General features: G+C 41.4%; 1 protein-coding gene across 8 annotated transcripts in view; it reads right to left on the bottom strand.

The window, feature by feature from the left end:
• Nucleotides 1–22031, bottom strand: part of CORIN (corin, serine peptidase) — a 256694-nt gene that overhangs the window by 52654 nt on the left and 182009 nt on the right. For 5 of the 8 annotated variants that reach the window (XM_019412753.2, XM_019412728.2, XM_053901606.1 and 2 more), the window contains 5 exons: nt 17706–17937; nt 12190–12335; nt 11314–11421; nt 10779–10850; nt 1576–1689 (listed from right to left, as the gene is read on the bottom strand). In XM_019412753.2, the coding sequence (XP_019268298.2) occupies nt 1576–1689; nt 10779–10850; nt 11314–11421; nt 12190–12335; nt 17706–17937 (672 nt within the window). The remainder of the gene's footprint in view (nt 1–1575; nt 1690–10778; nt 10851–11313; nt 11422–12189; nt 12336–17705; nt 17938–22031) is intronic. The other 3 variants (XM_019412758.2, XM_019412719.2, XM_019412746.2) reach the window with 2 other exon arrangements.

Raw genomic sequence — 22031 nt, 5'->3', positions numbered from 1 at the left:
GCGTTAAAATCTGATGTGGCATGAGGCAAGCACTGGGGATGAGCAGAATGAAGTGACCACAAGATGGAAACCAGCTCTGTCCACATACATGGATAATGTTTATTCTTTAAAAATCTCTACTATTAAATGACTCCCTGAATCACATACTAATTCTGCTGGGTTTTTAAAATCATAGTGACACTCCTTGATTGCTCACCTGCCTAACATCCATTTCCTTTCTTTCTCCTTTTTTAAGGGAACCTGATTCTGTTCAGCTTCCTACAGCTCCAGAAGATCTTGACTAGTGTAAGTGGGACATTGCATTTTCTAGCTACAACTATTTTTCTTCTGAGTACAGTTACTAGCCCAACGGAAAAGATGGGACCCAAGATCAGAGTTCTGGCCTACCATTTCTGGGGTTGTGCTTTCCAAGATAGTTCCTACCCAAACCCTGCTGGCCAGATCATGCATCCCAACCTGGGACAGGGGCAGCCTGAAGGAAACAGCATTTTTTCTAATTGGTTTTCACTAAGGGGTGCTTCTTTTTGCAATCCAGCTATTTAGATGGTATCTTTTCTAATTCACACAAAGACCCCTGAATGCTAGCTGGAACCTTGTTCAAAGTTGGCCAATCTGAGTGAACCCTTAAGTGATATTCCAGAGATGAGGGCAAGGTCATCATCACTCCTTCTCACTGGATATGATCAAGAAAGCATGGCATCTCAGTTACTCTTGGCAGCCATCTTTTGACTCTCGCAGACCTAGTCTGAAGTCAAGCTGAACTTAAAGAATCTAAGAAGAGGTGCTGAACTCCAACATCTAGCCTCAAGAATCCTTCCTGTACTTGACTTTTAAAATGATAATACAAGACATAGTGATACATATGATATAAAATAAAATAAAATAAAATAAAATAAAATAATAAAATAAAATAAAATAAAATAAAATAAAATAAAATAAAATAAAAAAGTCTTCACTGTTTAAGTCAGCCTGAGCTGGGCTTTCTGTTACTAGTAGATAAAATATCTTGGGAGATAATTTTTTTCTGGTTCTCAAAGTAGTGGCCATTCATTTAGAAAATGTAGAAAAGACAGAAAAGCAAAAACACTTAATAATCCCACCACCTAGAGATAAGAACTGTAAACTGTTTCTGTGACTTTCTGATCTTTTCCTATATGTGGGTATCAGCACTTTAAAAATTCACGACAATAGTGCACATAATACTTTATATTTTGTTTTATTTGCCTAATGACATGTAATGAACCCAGGAGAAATTATTCTTTCCATTTGATTTTTAATGTTTGCATATTATTGCATTTTAGGGCTGTATTTTCTGTCCCCTTTTTTTATATAGTTGGATAAAATTATAATTTTTCCATGTGATAAATAATACTAGAATAATATCACTGTGCATATAATTTGCACATGTTTATGTTCTTGCATATATTTTTATAAGTGGAGATTTGTTCGTAAGATCTGAACATACTAAAAGCTTTTGATACATATTTCCAAATTTCTAGATTACATTCAAAATTAGAGGTAATCAGTGTTTAACATATAAAAAGTTGTGTTGGTCCATTCAAGGTAAGCACTTACAACAGTTTTTCTCATCCATGGCATCAGGGCAGTCTGGGAACCCATCACAGATAACTGTGTGCTTCAAACATTGTTTATTGGATGGACATTCCCAAAGATCTCTCTCTTTACAGCCTGAAGACAGAAGAAAAGGTTATTTGCAATAGATGTGGAGATAAAAATAATGATGGATTTGATGAAGCAACGTAGAAAAATTATAGCGCAAAGTCATGATTTCTTTCTTCTTAAAAAGTCTTGACTTCTGGGGGTGCCTGGGTGGCTCAGTCAGTTAAGTGTCCGACTCTTGATTTTGCTCAGGTCATGATCTCACGGTTCATGAGATGGAGCCCCACGTCAGGCTCTGCACTGGCAGCACGGAGCCTGCTTGGGATTCTCTCTCTCCCTCTCTCTCTGCCCCTCCCCCACTCACATGCTCATTCTCTCTCTCCTCTCTCTCTCTCTCAAAATAAATAAATAAACATTTTTAAAAAAGGCTTGGCTTGACTTCTGTATACCATGAAAACTGTAATTTTTAGAGCAGAAATATTCGATAATCTCCATGCTGCAATAGGACAGCTTTCGTAAGAGAAGATCGAAAGTGACATATGGGAAAAGGGGGAAAAAATGGAAAAACAGCTATACACTGATGCTCATCTTTAGCTGTTCTTTTTGCCCTCGGAGTCCATTTGCCAACGCATTAGACTCAACTATGAAATGATAACTTATGCTTTAAGTAAATATGCTAAAACCTAGTGATTTAGATGCATATTATCTTAAAAATGTAATTTCAGCCAACAAATAGAAAGGCCATCTGTGTGTTTAGTAAGAGGCGCCTCCTATGCCAAATAGCAACAAAATTAATTTATTTTTATTTTTTTTTAATTTTCAATGTTTATTTATTTATTTATTTTAAATATATGAAATTTATTGTCAAATTGGTTTCCATACAACACCCAGTGCTCATCTCAAAAGATGCCCTCTTCAATACCCATCACCCACCCTCCCCTCCCTCCCACCCCCCATCAGCCCTCATTTTGTTCTCATTTTTTTAAGAGTCTCTTATGCTTTGGCTCTCTCCCACTCTAACCTCTCTTTTTTTTTTTTTTCCTTTCCCTTCCCCATGGGTTCCTGTTAAGTTTCTCAGGATCCACATAAGAGTGAAACCATATGGTATCTGTCTTTCTCTGTATGGCTTATTTCACTTAGCATCACACTCTCCGTTTCCGTCCACGTTGCTACAAAGGGCCATATTTCATTCTTTCTCATTGCCATGTAGTACTCCATTGTGTATATAAACCACAATTTCTTTATCCATTCATCAGTCCAACAAAATTCATTTAAAAGCCAGGTACAAAAGCTGTTACTTCAGTAACATAGTCTAAGAGATCTAAGGATGTCAACTTCATCAATTAATAGAAGAAATGAACGTAATTTGCACAAGATCAGGACCATAAGCTTGAACTGTAATTTGCCTATTTAATAGCAAGAACTTGCAATGAACTTAAAAAATGTCATTTGCATCAAAGGCAGTGCGTTTCATACATCTGCTGAAACATGCCAAGAGTCTAATGCATTCTTGTCACTCCAGTGGGATCCATGGTCCTTACTAGGCTGCTAGGTGCACGAAGGAGGAGTCCACATGCTGTTCATCTTTGGCTTCCCGCCCCCCCCCCCATGTCACAATAGCCCTTGCCAGGCCTTCAACACATGTGCATTTTAAATGATGGGGGGTGGGAGGGAGGAGAGGATGGGTGATGGGCACTGAGGAGGGCACCTGTTGGGATGAGCACTGGGTGTTGTATGGAAACCAATTTGACAATAAATTTCATATTAAAATAAACAAACAAACAAACAAATGTAGGGAACAGAAAGTCTCTTCACTTCCCAGGAAAAGATCATTTAGTTTAAGGTGAGTGAAATGCAAAGCAGTGATCAAATAAGGACTTTCTTAGAAGAGGCTATTTCCTGTTTGACCTACTACAAATAATTCAGAGAAATTTTGTGGGTGATTGACTCAGCTTTCTTGGAATCCGTTATAAGAAAAAAAAATCTGCTCTTATCAAAATTTTCATTGAAAACAGTTACCAAAATAAGTCACTAGAAGAGAAATTTTTATTATGAGCTACAATTAGATTTAAAGTGTTTCACCATTCAAAACTCTAGGAAATGAACAGTGAGGGTGTTTCACTAGCGGTACATCTGGAACAGTCTTAGGCCCAGAGATGTCTATTCTAGGAACTCATGGGTATATTATGGAGTTTCAGCTAGCAGAGGATACAGACATCATCTGGAGTGTTCTGACAATAACAGTCTCATCAGTCTCATTACAAACGTCACCACTTGCCAGCAGAGGATGAGAGAAAACAGTGTGAGCCTTTCTGATTATTCACAAGGTACCCTTCCTAAAAGTCCGGAGAATGTGGACTTTTGGAATGGGCCATGAACGACCACAGGAGTAGATTTTCTGGGACATCCACAAGGCCTGCATTCTTAACAGTAATAATAATAATAATGATAGAATTCATTATCCACTACATATACACATTATAAATATTCATTTTTGAAAAAATATTCAACGCTCAAATTTCTTTCTTTCTTTCCTTTTTTTTTTTTTTTTTTTTTTTAGAGAGAGAGAGAGCTCAAGAAGGGCAGAGAAATAGAGAGAAAGAGAGAGCAAATCTCAAGCAGGCTCCATGGTCAGCAGGGAACCCGACACGGGGCTCAATCCCATGACTCTGGGATCATGACCTGAGCTGAAATCAAGAGTCGGATGCTGAACCAATCAAGCGACCCAGGCTCCCCAGTTTTATTTCTTATAATAACACCACAATATCAGTATGTCAGGTGATGATCATTGTTTTATAAGTGAGAAAAATGACATTTAGAGAAAATAAATCAACTGTTCCAAATCACAGCCTTACAGAGAAAGATCCAGTAGGGATCTAGGTGCAAGTCTTTAGCTGCAGTCCTCTGTAAAATGAGAATGTACCATACACATAAGGGGTAGAAAGCAATTTGAGTCCTACCTCTAATTTCACTAGCTGTGTGACTTTGGATAGGTTACTTAAACTCTCTGAACCTCAGTTTCAATATCTATAAAATAGTAATAATAAGGCCTGCTACACAGGGTTGCTATACAGATTAAATGAGTATGAGCATTATCCTCTGTATCGTCTCTTTTCTCATAGAAGTTTGTGTGGCCTAATACCTCTTTTGTGGAGTTATGATGAGCATAAATGAAGTAGGATGAACAGGTCAAGACATTAGTCACATGGAAGATAGTATTATTATTTTGCAAAGAAACCACTCATTTTAAAGTGATGTTTTTGGTGTAATTATGTTTTAAATGTATGCTTTAAAATGAAAAGAGTGTGCTTCCACTAAAAATTAAAGACATTATGGGGGTGCCTGGGTGGCTCAGTCGGTTAAGCATCGGACTTCAGCTCAGGTCATGATCTCATGGTTCGTGGGTTCGAGTCCTGTGCTGGGCTCTGTGCTGATAGCTCAGAGCCTGGAGCCTGCTTCAGATTCTGTGTCCCCGTCTCTCTCTGCCCCTCCCCTGCTCATGCTCTGTCTCTCTTTCTCTCTCAAAAACAAATGAGCATTTAAAAAATTTAAAAAAAATAAGGACAGATATGGATGGAGTGGGATGTTTAATGGAGTTTCAGGTCATAAAACCAAATAATTGTTTATGTCAGAATGATCACCACCACCACAGAGATCATGACAACACCCACTCCTGGAGGCCATGGTGTGTGGCTAAAGTAACCAAGCCATCCCAGCTTACCCAAGACCTCCTGTTCTGAGCACTAACTGTCCCTCGGTCCAAAAACCTCCCCTGGTCCCAGGCAAACCAGAGGCTTCTTTGCCCTACGTGTGCTAAGTTTGCACCGTGTCGTTCGCTTCCTCTAGCTTTCGTTTTCACAAAGACTCTGTGAAGCAGCAGGCTTCCCTGCCAGAGGCAGGTCCAACCTGAACTGGGGCACCGTTGATCTTTTTTTCTCTCTACCGAAAATGTTGTCATCATAGGTAAAGGCAGCAAACCACTTTAAGTGGATGCTTCTTGTATTGGAAGGATCTCCCAGGCAAATATAAGGTGAGTAGGCGGGCTCATTAGGTCTGCAGAGTTGAGCTGTAAGAACTAAAACGTAACATCAGGGAGGGGCACCTGGGTGGCTCAGGTGGTTAAGCATCCCATTTGGGCTCAGGTCATAATCTCAAAGTTCGTGGGTCTGGACCCCACATCGGGCTCTGGGTTGACATCTCAGAGCCTTGAGCTTGCTTCGGATTCTGTGTGAATCTCCCTCCCGGTTTGCACACTCTCTCTCTCTCTCTCAAAAATAAACAAACATTAATTTTTTTTTCTTTTTATAAAGAAGAGGCAAGGTGAATCTGGGTCCTGGAGCTGCTGGGGCTGGGACAGTCTGGATGCAGCCATGTTGGGCTGGCACCAGAAAGCTGCAGCAGGGAGGCTCAAGGTCCCTGCAGAGCATGCAAGCCTGGGAGATGCAACCTTGGGAGATGGAACCCTGGGAGATGCAACCCTGGGAGATGCAACCCTGGGAGATGCAACCCTGGGAGATGGAACCCTGGGAGATGGAACTCCAATCTCAAGGACCAGCGGCAGCACCTGTAGAACAGCAACACCAGCACAAACCACAGGGCTCGCGGTTCCTCAGCAGCTCCTTCCAACTCCTCCCCCATTTAGGGGTGACATCCCCATGTCACCTTCTTCAACATATGCTGGCTTAGGACCCTCTGAGGAGGCAGGATGGGGGAATGGAAAGGCTTTAAACTGCAGGCTGGGGGCCCCCTTCCATGACTCATCCTGGAGGGAGATGGGGACATCTGCCTCCAGGTAAGTCTACCTCCAGGATGAGACAGCACCCTGCTGCTGGTGTTTATGATGCGAACCAGCGGCTCTGCCCAGCTCGCACTTCGGACATGACATGCCAGCCTTATCTCCTCTGCCATAAACAAGACTTTGGTCTGTCTGAAACAAGACCAAGCAAGACAGGACTCCTCCCCTCCAGGGAGATCCCCAAGGTGACCTTTGAGTTGCCCCCTGGATATGCTGGCACCATGGCAGATGGGTGCTTGGTTATTGCCTTCTGAGGAATGAATAAAGGCACAGAATAAACATTCCAAGCTCTGGAGGATAAAGTGGGCTTTCTCTACGTTTTGCAGGTGAGGAAACCGAGGCCCAGAGAAATTAAGTGACTGGCCAAAAGTCACACAGTCTCTAGGTGCTGAGCTGGGATTTAAATGTCACTCTTATGTGGAGCCTGAGAAATTTAACAGAAGACCATGGGGGAGGGGAAGAAAAAAAAAAAAAGAGGTTAGAGAGGGAGGGAACCAAAGCATAAGAGACTCTTAAAAACTGGGAATAAACTGAGGGTTGATGGGGGGTGGGAGGGAGGGGAGGGTGGGTGATGCGTATTGAGGAGGGCACCTGTTGGGATGAGCACTGGGTGTTGTATGGGAACAACATAAATTTCATATTAATAAAAAAAATCCAAGTCTAGGTCTACACAGAGCACCCCCTGACATTCCAGGCTGCCTGTCCAAGATGCCAAATGAAATAGCTAAACAGTGAACCAAGTAGCAAAATATCAAAAGAGAAAGCCATTTGTGAGTATCCAACATGATACGGACATAGTGACTCGAACTCTGTTTCGGCCAGTTACAGAGCAGAGTCGGGGTCTTCCACAAGCAAAGAGAAAGAGAGGCCTGGAGACTACTATTTGCTAAAAATGCCACGTAAGCCATTCTCTTTGAGAAGTCATAGAAATACTATTAAAGGATCCAAATGAATAGGAAAATAGGTCTTTTGGAAAACTTTAAAAATTAAGCTGTACACCCCACAAATATCAGAGTCAGAGGCTTTGATTGCAGCACAAAGGGGTTTTGATCCCAAGAAAAGATTATATTTGAAGATTTTATTTTATTTGAGCCCAGTGATTTTTTTTTAAGATTTCTTTAAAGCTTTATTCATTTTTCAGAGCCAGAACATGAGGTGGGGAGGGGCAGAGAGAGAGGGAGACACAGAATCTGAAACAGGCTCCAGGCTCTGAACTGTCAGCACGGCCCGACACAGGGCTTGAACCCACAGACCGTGAGATCATGAACTGAGCTAAAGTCACATGCCTAACCGAGGAGCCACCCAGGCACCCCACTGAGCCCAGTGAATTTCAATCACTTGAAGATAAACAGGAAGGCACTTAATGACACCTGAGTATTTGTATTGTCGACAATCTTTCTGCATATGGTGTATATCCTTATACACAGAACAGCGATCAATTAGTAATCGTGATGCTGTGTTTATGTCATAAAGGGTTTTATGTCTACTGTCTTAGCTGTATTCCCATTTAACTGCCCCATTGAGAAGACATGCTGCTCACCTCACAGACCAGGTACCACCTGGCTCCTGCTGGTTGGTAGCCCAGCCAAAGCATGGACATAGGCTTAGCAAACTCTAACCTCAGTCTCACGAACTCAAATCTATGCATGAAGGCAAAACCCAGAAATGCAATCCATGTTATTTCCCTCAGCTCTCTTTTATGCCATTCCTGTTCATTTCTTTGCCCAGATCGTCACCTTTTTCTTCATGGCTTAGATATCAGTGCTTGGGAAAGGTTATGCTGAAAATCAACTTATTTCATCAAGTTGCTAGTTTAACAGACAGTTCCGTCCACATGGCGGACAGTGTTTTCACAGTGTTTCACAGTGTTTTCAACGGTTGTTTACATTAGCAATTACAAAACCAAAACAAACTTTAACGGGGCCTCTGGGTGGCTCAGTCGATTGAGCGTGAGACTTGGGCTCAGGCCATGATCTCCTGGTCTGTGAGTTCGAGCCCCGCGTCGGGCTCTGGTCTGACAGCTCAGGGCCTGGAGCCTGCTTCGGATTCTGTGTCTCCCTGTCTCTCTGCCCCTCCCCCACTCATGCTCTGTCTCTCTCTGTCAAAAAATAAACAAACATTAAAATTTTTTTTTTGAAAAAAAAAAAAAAAACTATAACAAAAATTTACCACCGGAGCAGATGACACTTCAGAGCAACACTGGTGGTTGCTAAATTCTAACGCATGTACAGGTATCCCCCCCCTTTTTCGAAAGTTCACATCGCACCACTTCGCTTTTAGGAAAAGATCTACATTAGCAACTGTTTTTACTGACCACGAGCAATCTGAAGAGGATTGTCCCTTTCACGAGAAACAGCGGAAAGGAAAACAGGAAAATAGTTTCAGCGAGTGAAAAAGGAAAAGAGCTTCAGCATTGGTTTTGCCGCCAGGCTTTACGCAGGCAGGGTGCACGCTGAGCAGCGAGTAGCGCCCCCCAGCTCCTTCCCCGGGAACTACACTCAGCCTCTCAGCGTCAAGCCACGGAAGCTTTGATGTTTCTCTCTCTGCTTTGTCTTGATTTATTTTGTATACCCACTAGCAAGATGTGTGGTGGGTATTAGAAAGCCTAAGGGAGGATATTTTTAGGCTCTGGGAATACTCAAAATTTTTTTCTACACAAATTAATGGCAATGGCTTCTTCACTTCACACAATTTTGGCTTAGGAAAGTTTTTATAGGAATGCTGTACTTCCGGATCGCAGGGGAAGTCTGTATTTTGAAAGCATAGTTATAAATGGTGTGCTTCGGCCACCATGTTTTCCTCCTGCAGATTTGCCAAAGAAACACAAAATAAATTTCCAACGCGTCAATTATTTTGTAAATAAATAAATCCTGTTTTGAGAGGAAAACCCTACAGTGTTTTTAGAAGTTCTGGAGGATCCGCAGTGTGTGCCAGTGAATGGTTAATTGTCACATTATTCAGTAAAGCTCAAGCCATTAAGTGCGTTAAGCTTCACAATGGACAGAATAAATCAAAACCGTCTGAAGCTTGAGGTGAAACCGGCTTCACTGGGGCTGGTGTTTGCATTGCTGGATGGTGACATGCATGGCCATGGAACCAGAGGGCCAGACTGAGAAGATGAGAAATGGAAGCTGGGTGGTAGTCCTCATCGGGCCCTCCTCCACAGGACTTCTTTATTTCATTTTAAGTGTCTTATTCTCTCAGAGTAACGGACATGCCCATTCAAATGTGTACATACATCCCAAAGGGAAATAAATATATGGAAAATTTCTATCATTGGTCACTTTGAAAAACTTAATAAGAGCTTTCTCATAACTGACTACTGTTGGAGCAATTAATGTAAATCCGAATGTATTAATTTCTCTCCCATTTTTAACTTTCCTTACCTAGAGCTCTCAGTAGTGCCATCAATATATTGAGTGCTGATAGAGATTCGACAACAGATTCTATCATTCTGGTGTGAATTGACTGCCTTTAATTGAGTGAATACAGTTTTGATAAAAACTCCTTGCTAAACTAGAAACCTGACATTTTAGGGTCATTTAAACCCTACAGAGCTTTGACTTTCTTTTTGCAAAATATATTCTAGGACTCAGACCATTTAAAACTAAGTTTTTACATTTCTCAAATATTTAGCCCCCTACTGATAGATTTAGTCCCCTACTTAGATTTAGGTCGAGCCACCCCAGTAGAGTGCCATGTAACCTCTTTAAGTCATCAAAGCTAATCTATTTTAAATTGCATCTTGTAATACCATAACACACTGAAGTCATAGTTTAGCAAACAAATCCAATAGATTCTCAACAAATGACTTATATGAGGGATATTCAATGAGTTTGGATTTATTTCTCCACATAAAGACCACAAACAAGCAAACAACAGTAGCTTCTCCAAACACTGTATGTTCTTCTCTAAGAGAATTACCCCTGGTCATTGGATCATCATCCTGACAGCCCTAATTGTCTAGAAGATGCACTTGTCCATATTTATAACAACTGACAGGATTTCAGTTTATTGCTTGTGACATTTGTCTAGACCAGAAGGACAACGTCTACTACAGAAAATTCATTTTGGGAAGCCAGGCAATAGTTCGTATTTCAAAGGCCAAAAGAATAAAATGAATTCAAAAGATGTATTGCCTCGTGTGGTTTAGTGACAGAAAGTGTCAATTCATTCTTAAGCAGAACAAGGTAAATAATCATAACCAAACTATTCTTTGGATAGCCTTTCAATCATTTTGCTTTATTCTAGAATATTGCTTAGTAAAGAGCATTGCCCGCTTTCTATTGCCTGACACATTCTGAGGTTACAAGTACAGAGGTTTGCAGGGAAATAAAATGGGAATTAGCTTCACTCAAATTACCATTGGCATTTCTGGCCTTTCCACTGGTGATTTTGGAACTCCACGAAGAAACGTCAGAAAGAGTTTTATCCTTTGCCGACAGAGACAAAATCAGAGAGGGCATGGAAACGAATTCCAATTAAATTTGAACGTTGGAGCCTGAACTCTGTCTGTGTATCTTAGATGCCTATTTAGCAACATGGAAATCATATGCAAAGACACTATTATTCTGACTTTTAAACAGACAACAACTGCTTTAACGTTTCTAATCATAAAAATAATCCCTTGCATTTGTGAAGTGCTTCTCCTTTTACTAGGGACATATATCAGCAAGGTCATAAACTGAAGTATAATTTAGGGAAAATCAATAGAGTTAACAGGAAAAATACCTACTGAGTCATACCTTGCCGTTTGGTAATATTAAAAGTAAATGCATTAGCATTCGATCCTCATCCCTGCCCATGACTATCAGAACAGCTCACATTTTTAAATACAGGCCTTTATCCTAGCCAGGCATTAACGTATATTCCAGAAAAGTGTCATCTCACACGCATACCGCAGTTTTCTTCATCACTGTCATCGTCACAGTCAGCCTGGCCATCACACCTTCTAGAAGCCAGAACACACCGTCCAGAGCCACACTTGAAGTGACTAGGTGAGCATTCTGTTAAAAACAATAAGCCACTTTATTGTCGCTGGACAGAAAACCTGGAAGCATCAACTGATCTATCCATTTACGGGTGGGCTATTGCCAAGGAGCTATTCCTGAAGAGAAGATGGTCTTCCACAAAGCTGAGCCAACCAAAGGTAGCTTGGCTTTCTCTGCTTGCTGATGGGGATCTTTTTCCTTCACCCTTGATATCGTCTCTCCCGTCAGTTGTTTAGTGTCTTTATGCTTTCCAGCAATTAACTACCTTCCTGAATGGATAAGCTTGTCCATTCCACAGATTGTCAGAGCCTGAAATAGCCCATGGAGACAATGCTTCTAATGACACCTTGATGTGTCCAACTGTTTCCAGTTCTAATCCTTCCACCAGGTGGGCAGGTCCCGGATTCCCTTTCTCTACCTGATGAACCTATGTTGCCAAGGTCTCTAAAAACTTTAAAGTAACCAAGGCTCGATGTTCACCATTACCTACAGGAACCCTAGGATAAAAGCCGCCTATAATGGGCTCTGTGAGTTGAGTATGGTTAAGATAAATACCTGGAATATTACATACATCTCTGCAATTTATTTTTAAAATGAAGACAACGTTTAACAGATCAGCACCACATTCTTCAATGAATCAAGTTCATAGACTCACTCACCCATGCCGCCTGATTGACAACTAAATAGAACACAGCAAGAACAATAACAACCGGGAAACTCAAGAAGGGAGCTGATCTATTCATCCATGTTAGATAACCGGCGGTAATTGATTTAAAAATTAACCTTCCACATCTTCATCAGGCATTAGGCAAGTTTGGTTGTCTGAATTTTCCTCTGGAAACTGATTGCAATCTGTGTCTTCAGGCCACTGCAGGCCCACGATCCCAAGAACAGACTCACAGTGTTCTTTGGAGTGCTCACACAGTGCTCTGAAAGAGAAAGAAAGAGTAAACATGAGTAACAGAAATAGCTACGTCTGAAATGGTATGTCAGGAATATACGTAGGGTTCTAATTCTGCACGAGTGTGGGTCTATGTGTGTATCTGGTGTGTGTATATACCAGTATAAATGCACAGATATGTAACAGATATTTGGGAAAACAAAAAGAGTAATACCTCCACAAGGGAAATGCATGCCAGCAACATAATTTCACCAAAAGAAACTTCATTGCAGAAATAGAAATAAAAGTTTGCTGTGTGTGTTTTTATTGAAATGTATTTCACATATAACATGATGTATATTTAAGGCGGAAAACATGTTGATTGATAACATTTATATATTATAATGTGATGATAGAACCTCTATCACATCACATAATTACCATTTCTCTTTTGTGGTTGAAAAATTAAGATCCAGATTCTTAGGAAGCTTGATGATTATAATACAATACCTTTGTCTATATTCACTATATTGTGCATAAGATCTCCAGAATCTATATATCAACTAGTCGCAAGTTTACGCGCTTGAACAGCATCCAGAACACAGATACCCTTCTGTTCTCTCTTCTGTCTTCCAAGCAGACACATTCTCCAATGCTTTTATTCCAAGTCAGGAAGTTCCCAGCATCGGTTTGGAGAGTCGGCCACCAAGGGTCATGGCATCTATACCATACCCTCTGCCGCAGAGTTCTCTTCCTCTGGCGAACAGCCATGGGAGCCATTCCATGTGCCAGCTTGGCTTACCCAAGGCACTGCCATCATCACTTCAACTTGGATCAGTAGTGTTGACAAGTTTGGCACCTCCCCCCAAACCCCTCTACACTGAGCTCAAGTTGGCTAAAATAAAATGTGTTTGTTTCTTTTTGAAAGAAAATCTACACTAAGCATTGTGCTAGGTGCTTTCATTTGTGTTATCACATTAGTACAAAGCATATATATATGTGTATATATACATATATATATTTTCTTCTTTTGAGAGGGGGAGAGAGAGAGAGAGAGCACGTGCGTGCCAATGGGGGAGGGGCAGAGGGAGAGGAAGAGAATCCTAAGCAGGCTCCACGCCCAGTGCCGAACCCTTCTCAGGACTCAGTCTCACAACCATGATCATGACCTGAGCCAAAATCAAGAGTCCGATGCCCAACCTACTGAGCCACCCAGGCGCCCCTGTACAAAGTCAGGTATCAGCCTGTCTCACAGGAGATTTCTTTACTTCCCGTGGGGGAAGAATGGTCTTGCCTCAGCACATTACCAAGAAATGAGTTACATAATTAAAAAAGAAAAAGAAACATAACCAAGTAAGTTTCAGGCAAATTTTTTATTTCCTTTCAAATGTATTATTTATTTTCAGAAGTTTTCAACTTTAAACTATTAATTTCAACAAAGGTCTCGGTCTCTCCCTCGATAAAATGGGGCAGGCCTTCTAGAAAGGTCAGCTCCAGTCTGGCCAGAAACTGGTAGGGAAAGGTTGACAATAGAATGAGGGAAAATTTCAGATAAAACTCTGTCTACATTTACTCTTGCACAAGGCAGAGCATAATTTAATGCTGGTTTAGCCTCAGAATTTGGGGCAACAACAGATCCATGGCATTTCCACATTAGTTTTGCAAAAATGGGAAATTCAATAGTGTTCAATAACCCTCTGTTAGACTGAAGAGTGTTATTGTAGATTTATAAAAAATGTATATGACTTAATTGCTGCGATTTTAAATTAGCCATAGGATACCAAATTACATGGAACATTGTCTAGTGCCTGACTCTACCACTTCCTATTTTTTCCATAAAATGGAAATAACACAAGAATACATTAAAATAAAACAATAGTAGTGCAATAAGACAATACAATCAAAATAAGACAATGCAGCCACAGGCAGCAGCCTTGATGGTAGGGGCCTCTCTCAGAAGGACATTTTGAGAAGGAGACAGCAGCAGTACCCTAACACATTTAACACGTTGTAAGGGCTCGAAAATGTTGTTTTTCAGGCTCGAAAGATTTTTTTAAGAATTAAAATTTTAATTTTTAATATTTAGTATTTTTAATATTTATTCATTTTTGAGAGAGAGAGGGAGACAGAGGGTGCGTGGAGGTGGGGCAGAGAGAGAGGGAGACACGGAATCTGAAGCAGGCTCCAGGCTCTGAGCTGTCAGCACAGAGCCTGACGGGGTGAGGGTGGGGCTCAAATCTACAAATCCTAAGATCATGACCTGAGCGGAAGTCCCGACACTTCACCGATGAGCCACCCAGGTCCCCTTTAAAGACTTTTTTTAATGTTTGCTTTGGAAAGAGAGAGAGAGAAGGAGTGCATGCCTGCGTAGAAGGGGAGGGGTAGAGAGAGAGGGGGACAGAGGATCCCAAACAGGCTCCACACTGACAGCAAAGAGCCTGATGAGGGACTGTAACCCACGAATGGTGAGATCATGATCTGAGCCGAGGTCAGACGCTTAACTGACTGACCCGCCCAGGCGCCCCTTAAAATTTTATTTTTAAGTTATGAGTCAGGGGGCGCCTGGGTGGCTCAGTCAGTTAAGCGTCTGACCTTGGCTCAGGTCATGATCTCATAGTTCATGGGTTCAAGCCCCGCATCAGGCTGACTGCTGTCAGTCAGTGCAGAGCCTGGAGCCTGCTTCCGACTCTATGTCTCCCTCTCTCTGCCCCTCCCCTACTCGCTCTCTCTCTCTCTCTCAGAAATAAATAAACGTTAAAAAAATTTTTCATGAAATTTTAAGATCAATAAACAAGATTGGCAAAAGCAACATTGCTTCATGAACATATCAGTATATTAATCTTGAACGAATATAAAAAAATCTTACGAACAAATAACCAAAATGCAAAAGTCATTTTGAAAGCCACTGAAAATGACAGATGTACTTGTAGATACGAGAAACAGAACGAAAGTGTCTGAAGAAAGTTCACTAAAATGTTGATTGAATAACATTTCAGTCTCATCTTGGGCGTTTTAATATGAAACATAAACCCTGAAATTATAAATCATATGTGCATGTTAATGTGTTCCAGAGAATACTGCATTACGGACATTTTTTATACATATGAAAAGAAAATCAAGGCAAACATTTTTAACGTATCATCAGAAGTGATTATTCACTATCCTTGACCTTGCTTAGCAAAAGTGGAATAAAATTGAGAAATAAATTTTTCACATAAAATGGGTAGACGTTTTATTAGTGATACTTTAAAAGGCATTTTCCAGAAGTTTCCAGAATTATGTCTGCACAAGGCAACATCAACTTTTACTCTGGTTATCCAGTTCCCCAACTCATTTTGAAATTTTATTGCTTCTTGTCCTCTATAGATGCCCCCCTCCTTGTCATCCGCTTGATATTGGGTATTTAACTTATTGTTTTCCCATCTGTCCACTATATTGATATCACTGCTTTTTCTTAAAGCTCTAAGCGACTTCTGATCCCAGCATAGAGCTTCCGTAGTTACCGCTCACATTTGGACAAGCGCATCTGTATATTCACCCCTGATGGAAAACAGTGCGAGGAGTGCAGTGGCCCGCCTGTGTGACCACCTCTTGGAAAGACGCCATCTCTGACTACGTCACAACCCACGGCACAGGACAGGAACCACCTGCCACCAGACAGTAGTGTTCCTCTCCTGCCATCAGAGCTGGTGTTCATCAGATCTGCCAGTCAGAAGGCGTCACCCTGATGCACGTTCATGTACTCTCCCAATGACCCTACCCAACAACCTCCTCTCTTGATTTCACAGACAGGAGTAGAAGAGCCAACGCTGAGAGAGACGGAGGAATCTGTCCCCGGCCACGGGGCAGCGAAGGAGAGCCAGGACGTGGCCCAGACAGTGGACTCCGGAGTAGTGCTCTTACCCCGAAGTGGGGTATCGCTCGTTCTAATTCCAAGCCGCAAGCTTGAAATTCTGCCCCTTATTTCATCCCAGCAAGCAGGAAAACGTCAGCAACGTGCGTGCCTTGTCCAACCTTCAGGCCACTCCTTATGTAATGTCCCTAACTTTTTTTTTTTAATTTTTATTTATTTTTGAGAGAGTGCAAGCAGGGGAGGGGCAGAGAGAGGAACGGAGGATCCGAAGCAGGCTCTGCGCTGATAGCAGTGAGCCCGACGTGAGGCTTGAACTCACAAATCGAGAGATCATCATGTTCCACTGACTGTGCCACCCAGGTGCCCCTATGTCTCCAACTTTTGAGTGCTATCAGGAGGCCGCATTTTGCTTATTTACTTTTAATATAACTTATTGTCAAGTTAGCTAACATACAGTGCACACACTGTGCTCTTGGTTTCGGGGGTAGATTCCCATGATTCATCGCTTATATACAACACCCAGTGCTCATCCCAACAAGTACCCTCCTCAATGCCCATCACCCATTCTCCCCACTCCCTTAGCACCTCCCCCCAATCAACCCTCAAGTTTGTTCTCTGTATTTAAGAGTCTCTAATGGTTTGCCTCCCTCACACTCTGTTTGTAACTATTTTTCCCCCTTTCCCTCCCCCATGGTCTTCTTTTCAGTTTCTCAAGTTCCACATATGAGTGAAAACTTTTGATATCTGTCTTTCTCCAACTGACTTATTTCACTTAGCATAATACTCTCCAGTTCCACCCACATTGTTGCAAATGGCCGGATTTCATTCTTTCTCATTGCCAAATAGTATTCCATTGTATACATAAACCACATCTACTTTATCCATTCATCAGTTGATGAACACTTGGGCTCTTTCCATGATTTGGCTATTGCTACAAACGCTGCTATAAACATTGGGGTACATTTGAGGAGGCAGCATTTTATTTTATTTTATTTTCTTAAATGTTTATTTATTTTTGAGAGAGACACAGAGCACGAGCGGGGGAGGGGCAGAGAGAGAGGGAGACACAGAATCCGAAGCAGGCTCCAGGCTCCGAGCTGCCAGCACAGAGCCCGACGCGGGCCTCAAACCCACTGACCGCGAGATCATGACCTGAGCCAAAGTTGGACGCTTAACCGACTGAGCCACCCAGGCACCCTAGGAGGCAGCATTTTAAATACACCCACGTTGCCAGAGAAAGAGGCAGATACACTCCATCTTCCGTTAACTCACATTTTAGAACACTTCTTGATCCACCAAAATGAAACGTGGATGATCTTATTGGATTAAAGTCTGTGAACTACTATCAAAGGTAGTTCATGCCTCCGCTGTGTGGTACTTCAGCAGTTACTTCTTACTCAAATATTCATTTTAGAATTCCTACTTCTTTACCATTTCAATGTATAATTTGTTAAATACAGAGCTCCTTAGCAACATGGACTTTGTCTAAACTCAAACTTAGTCTCTGCTCCCTTGGTTCTCCCTGAGGGGAAGTGAGGGTGCTTGGGGGAGACCCCACTGTGTTACCTGCAAGGTGGAATACGCTGGCTTGTGTTCACATCACACTTTGGTACCAAGATGGTGCAAGCAAAGAACATGAGGTATTTGTAACAGTTGGTTTGAACAAGTGCAGGGAAAAGGGAGGACTCCCAGCTGATGGAGGCTTCTTTTTGAGTCCTGTGGCCAAGGTAATTTGGATAATTTGTATGGTTGTAGGGCAAATTCATGCAGAGTTCCAACGTAATTGGTTCACATTGACCTAACAAGAAAACAAAACACACATATAGGCATGTATCTATATATCTATGTCTACATCTATACCTATAGTAAATTTCATATGTAAAACAATTTCTTAAAAACTTACAAAATTGAAATATATCTTATCTTCTTTAAAAAAAAATAACTAAGACTGGAACACAAACAGTATATAACTTGCATCAAAAGGTAAATCATTTGGTTGAAGAACTTCCAAACCAGGAATCATTTCTGTATAGGCAGCTGCTAGCACAGTGCCCAGTATGGATGTCATAGAAAGTCTTTTTTCATTTTTCCCTTGGCTCAATCTATCTGAAGGTGACGCTCTTTTTTTTTTTTTAATTTTTTTTTTTTTAACGTTTATTTTTGAGACAGAGAGAAACAGAGCATGAACGGGGGAGGGTCAGAGAGAGGGAGACACAGAATCCGAAACAGGCTCCAGGCTCTGAGCTGTCAGCACAGAGCCCAACGCGGGGCTCGAACTCACGGACCGCGAGATCATGACCTGAGCCGAAGTCGGCCGCTTAACCGACTGAGCCACCCAGGCGCTCCAAGGTGACGTTCTTTTAGGTTTCCTTTTACCCATTTTGTCTTCTGATTTATTACTTCCTTTTTTGTTTTGTCTTTAAGTAGATTTCATGACCAGTGCAGAGCCCTACATGGGGCTTGAACTCATGACCCTGAGATTCCAAACCTGAACTGAGATCTGTAAGATCAAGACTTGAGCTGAGATCAAGCGTTGGACGCTTCACCAACTGAGCCACCCAGCACCAAAGTGTAACGCTGTAAAGTTGGCATGAGAATGAATACAGGGTGGAGAGAAGAGAAAGACACAGAGGAGGTGTGGGGCTGGTTCAGTTTATCATGTCCATTGATTTATAAAGAGGGGTAACATTAAATATTTGGATTTCATATTACAAAAAACGAATATTCGTCCTAACAATAAAAACAACGCAAGATGTGTAAACAAAAAGTTCATGATCTCCCTGCCCTCCTTCCTCTCACTGACCCTCAAAGCCAACAGACTGGGTTTGAGCCTTCCATGCCTTTCACTGGCTTGTACAAGCAGTTACATACAAGCATTTACATACAGGCATTTACATACAGCATTTACATACATGCATTTACATACAAGCATTTACATAGAAGCATTTACATACATAGAAAGAGGTTGCTTGCTTGCTTCTGCCAGAGTGGAATTATGCCATTCCTATGATTCCTCAATTCACTTTTGTTGCTTAATTATTAATCATGACCATCATATAAGTCAGTAGATGCAACTCTAACCATATTTTTCCTGATTTCTTTAGTGTAATTTTACAAAAATGGGATGACTCACATGAATTTTTGATGCAGTCTTTTCTTTTTCTTGTGTAAACCTTTCTAGCTTTTCCTCTACCGCCCTATCAAGTTTTAACTTTTTATTGGTATATTTTATTATATGACTAGCAGACCTATCACATGGATATTTTTTTCTTTTCTATATGTAGAAACTATATCGCTAATGATTTGAGATGAAGATAGAAGCTTTCAGTGTTTCCGAGCCAAGGAAGATGAAAGGGTGAAGTTGTGATCATACATTATTCTGGAGATCTCTACTGAACGTGGTAAGGGCGACCGAATCTTGTTAAGGAATTCTCCATAGAGTGCTAAGCAATATAAACTCTCAAAATATCTATCAACCTCACATTCTATGATTTACAGCATCAATAAGCTTTTTTATCTTAAGGATTATTCACTCACTCACTAGTTTGATTTATGACAGCCACTAGAGGGCAGTCGTGTCACAAACGTGAAGACGTTTAATCCTGCAGGACTGTTTCAATGCGAGTTTGATGCCGTACTCATTAGCACATTTTCCTGAACATAGATGAGATTTAATAAATATCTGCTGAAAAAAAAAATTGATCCTAATTGAGTCTTAATGATATCCAACTTTTCAAAGTCTGAAAACATGTTTGTTAAATTCAACCTAAAGAGGGGATTGTTAACTAAATGATGTTACATCCTTGCCACGATGAAGCCATTGGAAATCGTGTATTTTTTTAATGTTTATTTTTGAGAGAGAGAGAGAGAGACAGAGTGGGGGCGGGGAGGGGCAGACACACAATCTGAAGCAGTCTCCAGGCTCTGAGCTGTCAGCACAGAGCCTGATGCAGGGCTCAAACTCACGAACTGAGATCGTGACTTGAGTGAAGTGAAAACACGTAACTGACTGAGCCACCGAGGCGCCCATGGAAATCATGTATTAAATGATGGTCATTTACATGAGAAAAACGGCACTTTCAACATCTACTGGCATATACAAGATTCTAAGATTCATCTTTGCCTCAAACTCTATATTTATTTTTATCATTATTTTTAATGGTTTGATGAGTTTTATAAGGTGAACATCCCTGTACCTACCACCCAAATCAAGAAATTGAACTTTGCCAGACATCCCAGATGACCCTCCATATACCCTATCTTCTATCAAGCTTCTCCTTTCTCCGCAGAATAGCAACTGAGTTCATAGTTGTCACCTTAGCCTTCTTACAGTTTTATTACCTAAGTGTGCACTTCACCCTAAATACTAGAGTTAAGCCTTGCCCATTTTTTAAAACTTGTTTTGTTTTCCCCTCCTTCCTTTAATTTTGTTCAAATTTTTTAAATATTTTTTTTTATTTTGAGAGTGGTTTATTTTTTATTTTGTGCACTGGTGAGCAGGGAAGGGACAGAGGAAGGAGAGAGGAAGGAGAGGGAGAGAGAGAGAGAGAGAGAGAGAGAGAGAGAGAGAGAATCCCAAGCAGGCTCCATGCTCAGCACAGGATGAGATCACAACTGTGAGATCACAACCTGAGCTGAAATCAAGAGTCAGATGCTTAATCGACTGACCCATCTGGACGCCCATCCTTTATTTTTAATTAAAGTTTAACTATGGAAGAACCCAGAGATTTGAACTGTAGAGCGTCCCAGAGTTTGACTTTGCCGACTACTCAGTCCTGGTGAAGTTAAATATATTCCTCTCCTACTCTTATTTCCAGAACATGGGCAGCTGAATGCAGAGGGCCGATTAGGCTTCATCCCTTAGGTAAAGCTATAGGTGCTATGGTGTTTTTTCATCAGAAGGCAAAGTGTAACTGATTTCTCTCCTTTTGTGATGTCAGCAGCTGTAGATGCTCAATGCCTTGACCCATTAATTCACTGATTAATGTTACCAAATGGTAACCAATCAGTGTCACTATATGGTAATATTCTAACTTAATCATTTAGTTTTCACTCATTAGTTGAGAATACTTTTAGAAAGAGACCATTCCTCTCATCTACTATTTGCTCCCAAGGACTAAAGTCCTTAACCCTTATGGTGTTTGGTTCCTTTACCACATCCCTATACTATCTGTTCCTTCCAACTGGAGATTGCAAGGAGAGGACAGTAAATTGGGAGGTCAGTAGGAAGCTATGTAAAGAACAAAGCGGCCCATTGCTTCTTCAGCATTGGAGGGGAAAAAAGGCATGAGTAAACATGTAGAAGTAACAGTTGATGGAACACTATGGGGAACCTGAGAGTCCCTGGGGTATGACAGTCATACCTGGCTTCATACAGCCATGGTGCTCATGGGCACAGAGAGTGGGAGGAAGGACACATGCCCAGGAGCTGCTCTTCCCACAGGGTTCCCCGGCTGTCTGGATTGCACACCGCCACGTGGAAGTGAGGATTAGTATCCCACACCCTGCTCCTACCCCCTACGGCAAGGATGTGTCTGTATTTTGCCTCAAGGAGGTACTAAAGATTTGGGATTGTGACTGGATGTGGGAATACTGTGATACTTCAAGCCTCTCAGTAAACAATATCATCAGAGATGTGGGTTTTAGGGTTTTTTTTAACTGTACGTATTTCTGGGGGGCGCCTGGGTGGCTTGGTTGGTTAAGCGTCCGACTTCGGCTCAGGTCATGATCTCGCGGTCTGTGAGTTCGAGCCCCGCGTCAGGCTCTGTGCTGACAGCTCAGAGCCTGGAGCCTGTTTCAGATTCTGTGTCTCCCTCTCTTTCTGCCCCTCCCCTGTTCATGCTCTGTCTCTCTCTGTCTCAAAAATAAATAAACGTTAAAAAAAAAAATTTA

Source organism: Panthera pardus, unplaced genomic scaffold, assembly GCF_024362965.1.
Source record: "Panthera pardus isolate Hobbes unplaced genomic scaffold, ASM2436296v1 HiC_scaffold_13, whole genome shotgun sequence".
NCBI classification, from domain to species: Eukaryota; Metazoa; Chordata; class Mammalia; order Carnivora; family Felidae; genus Panthera; species Panthera pardus.
This window is presented reverse-complemented; position numbering and strand designations above follow the sequence as displayed.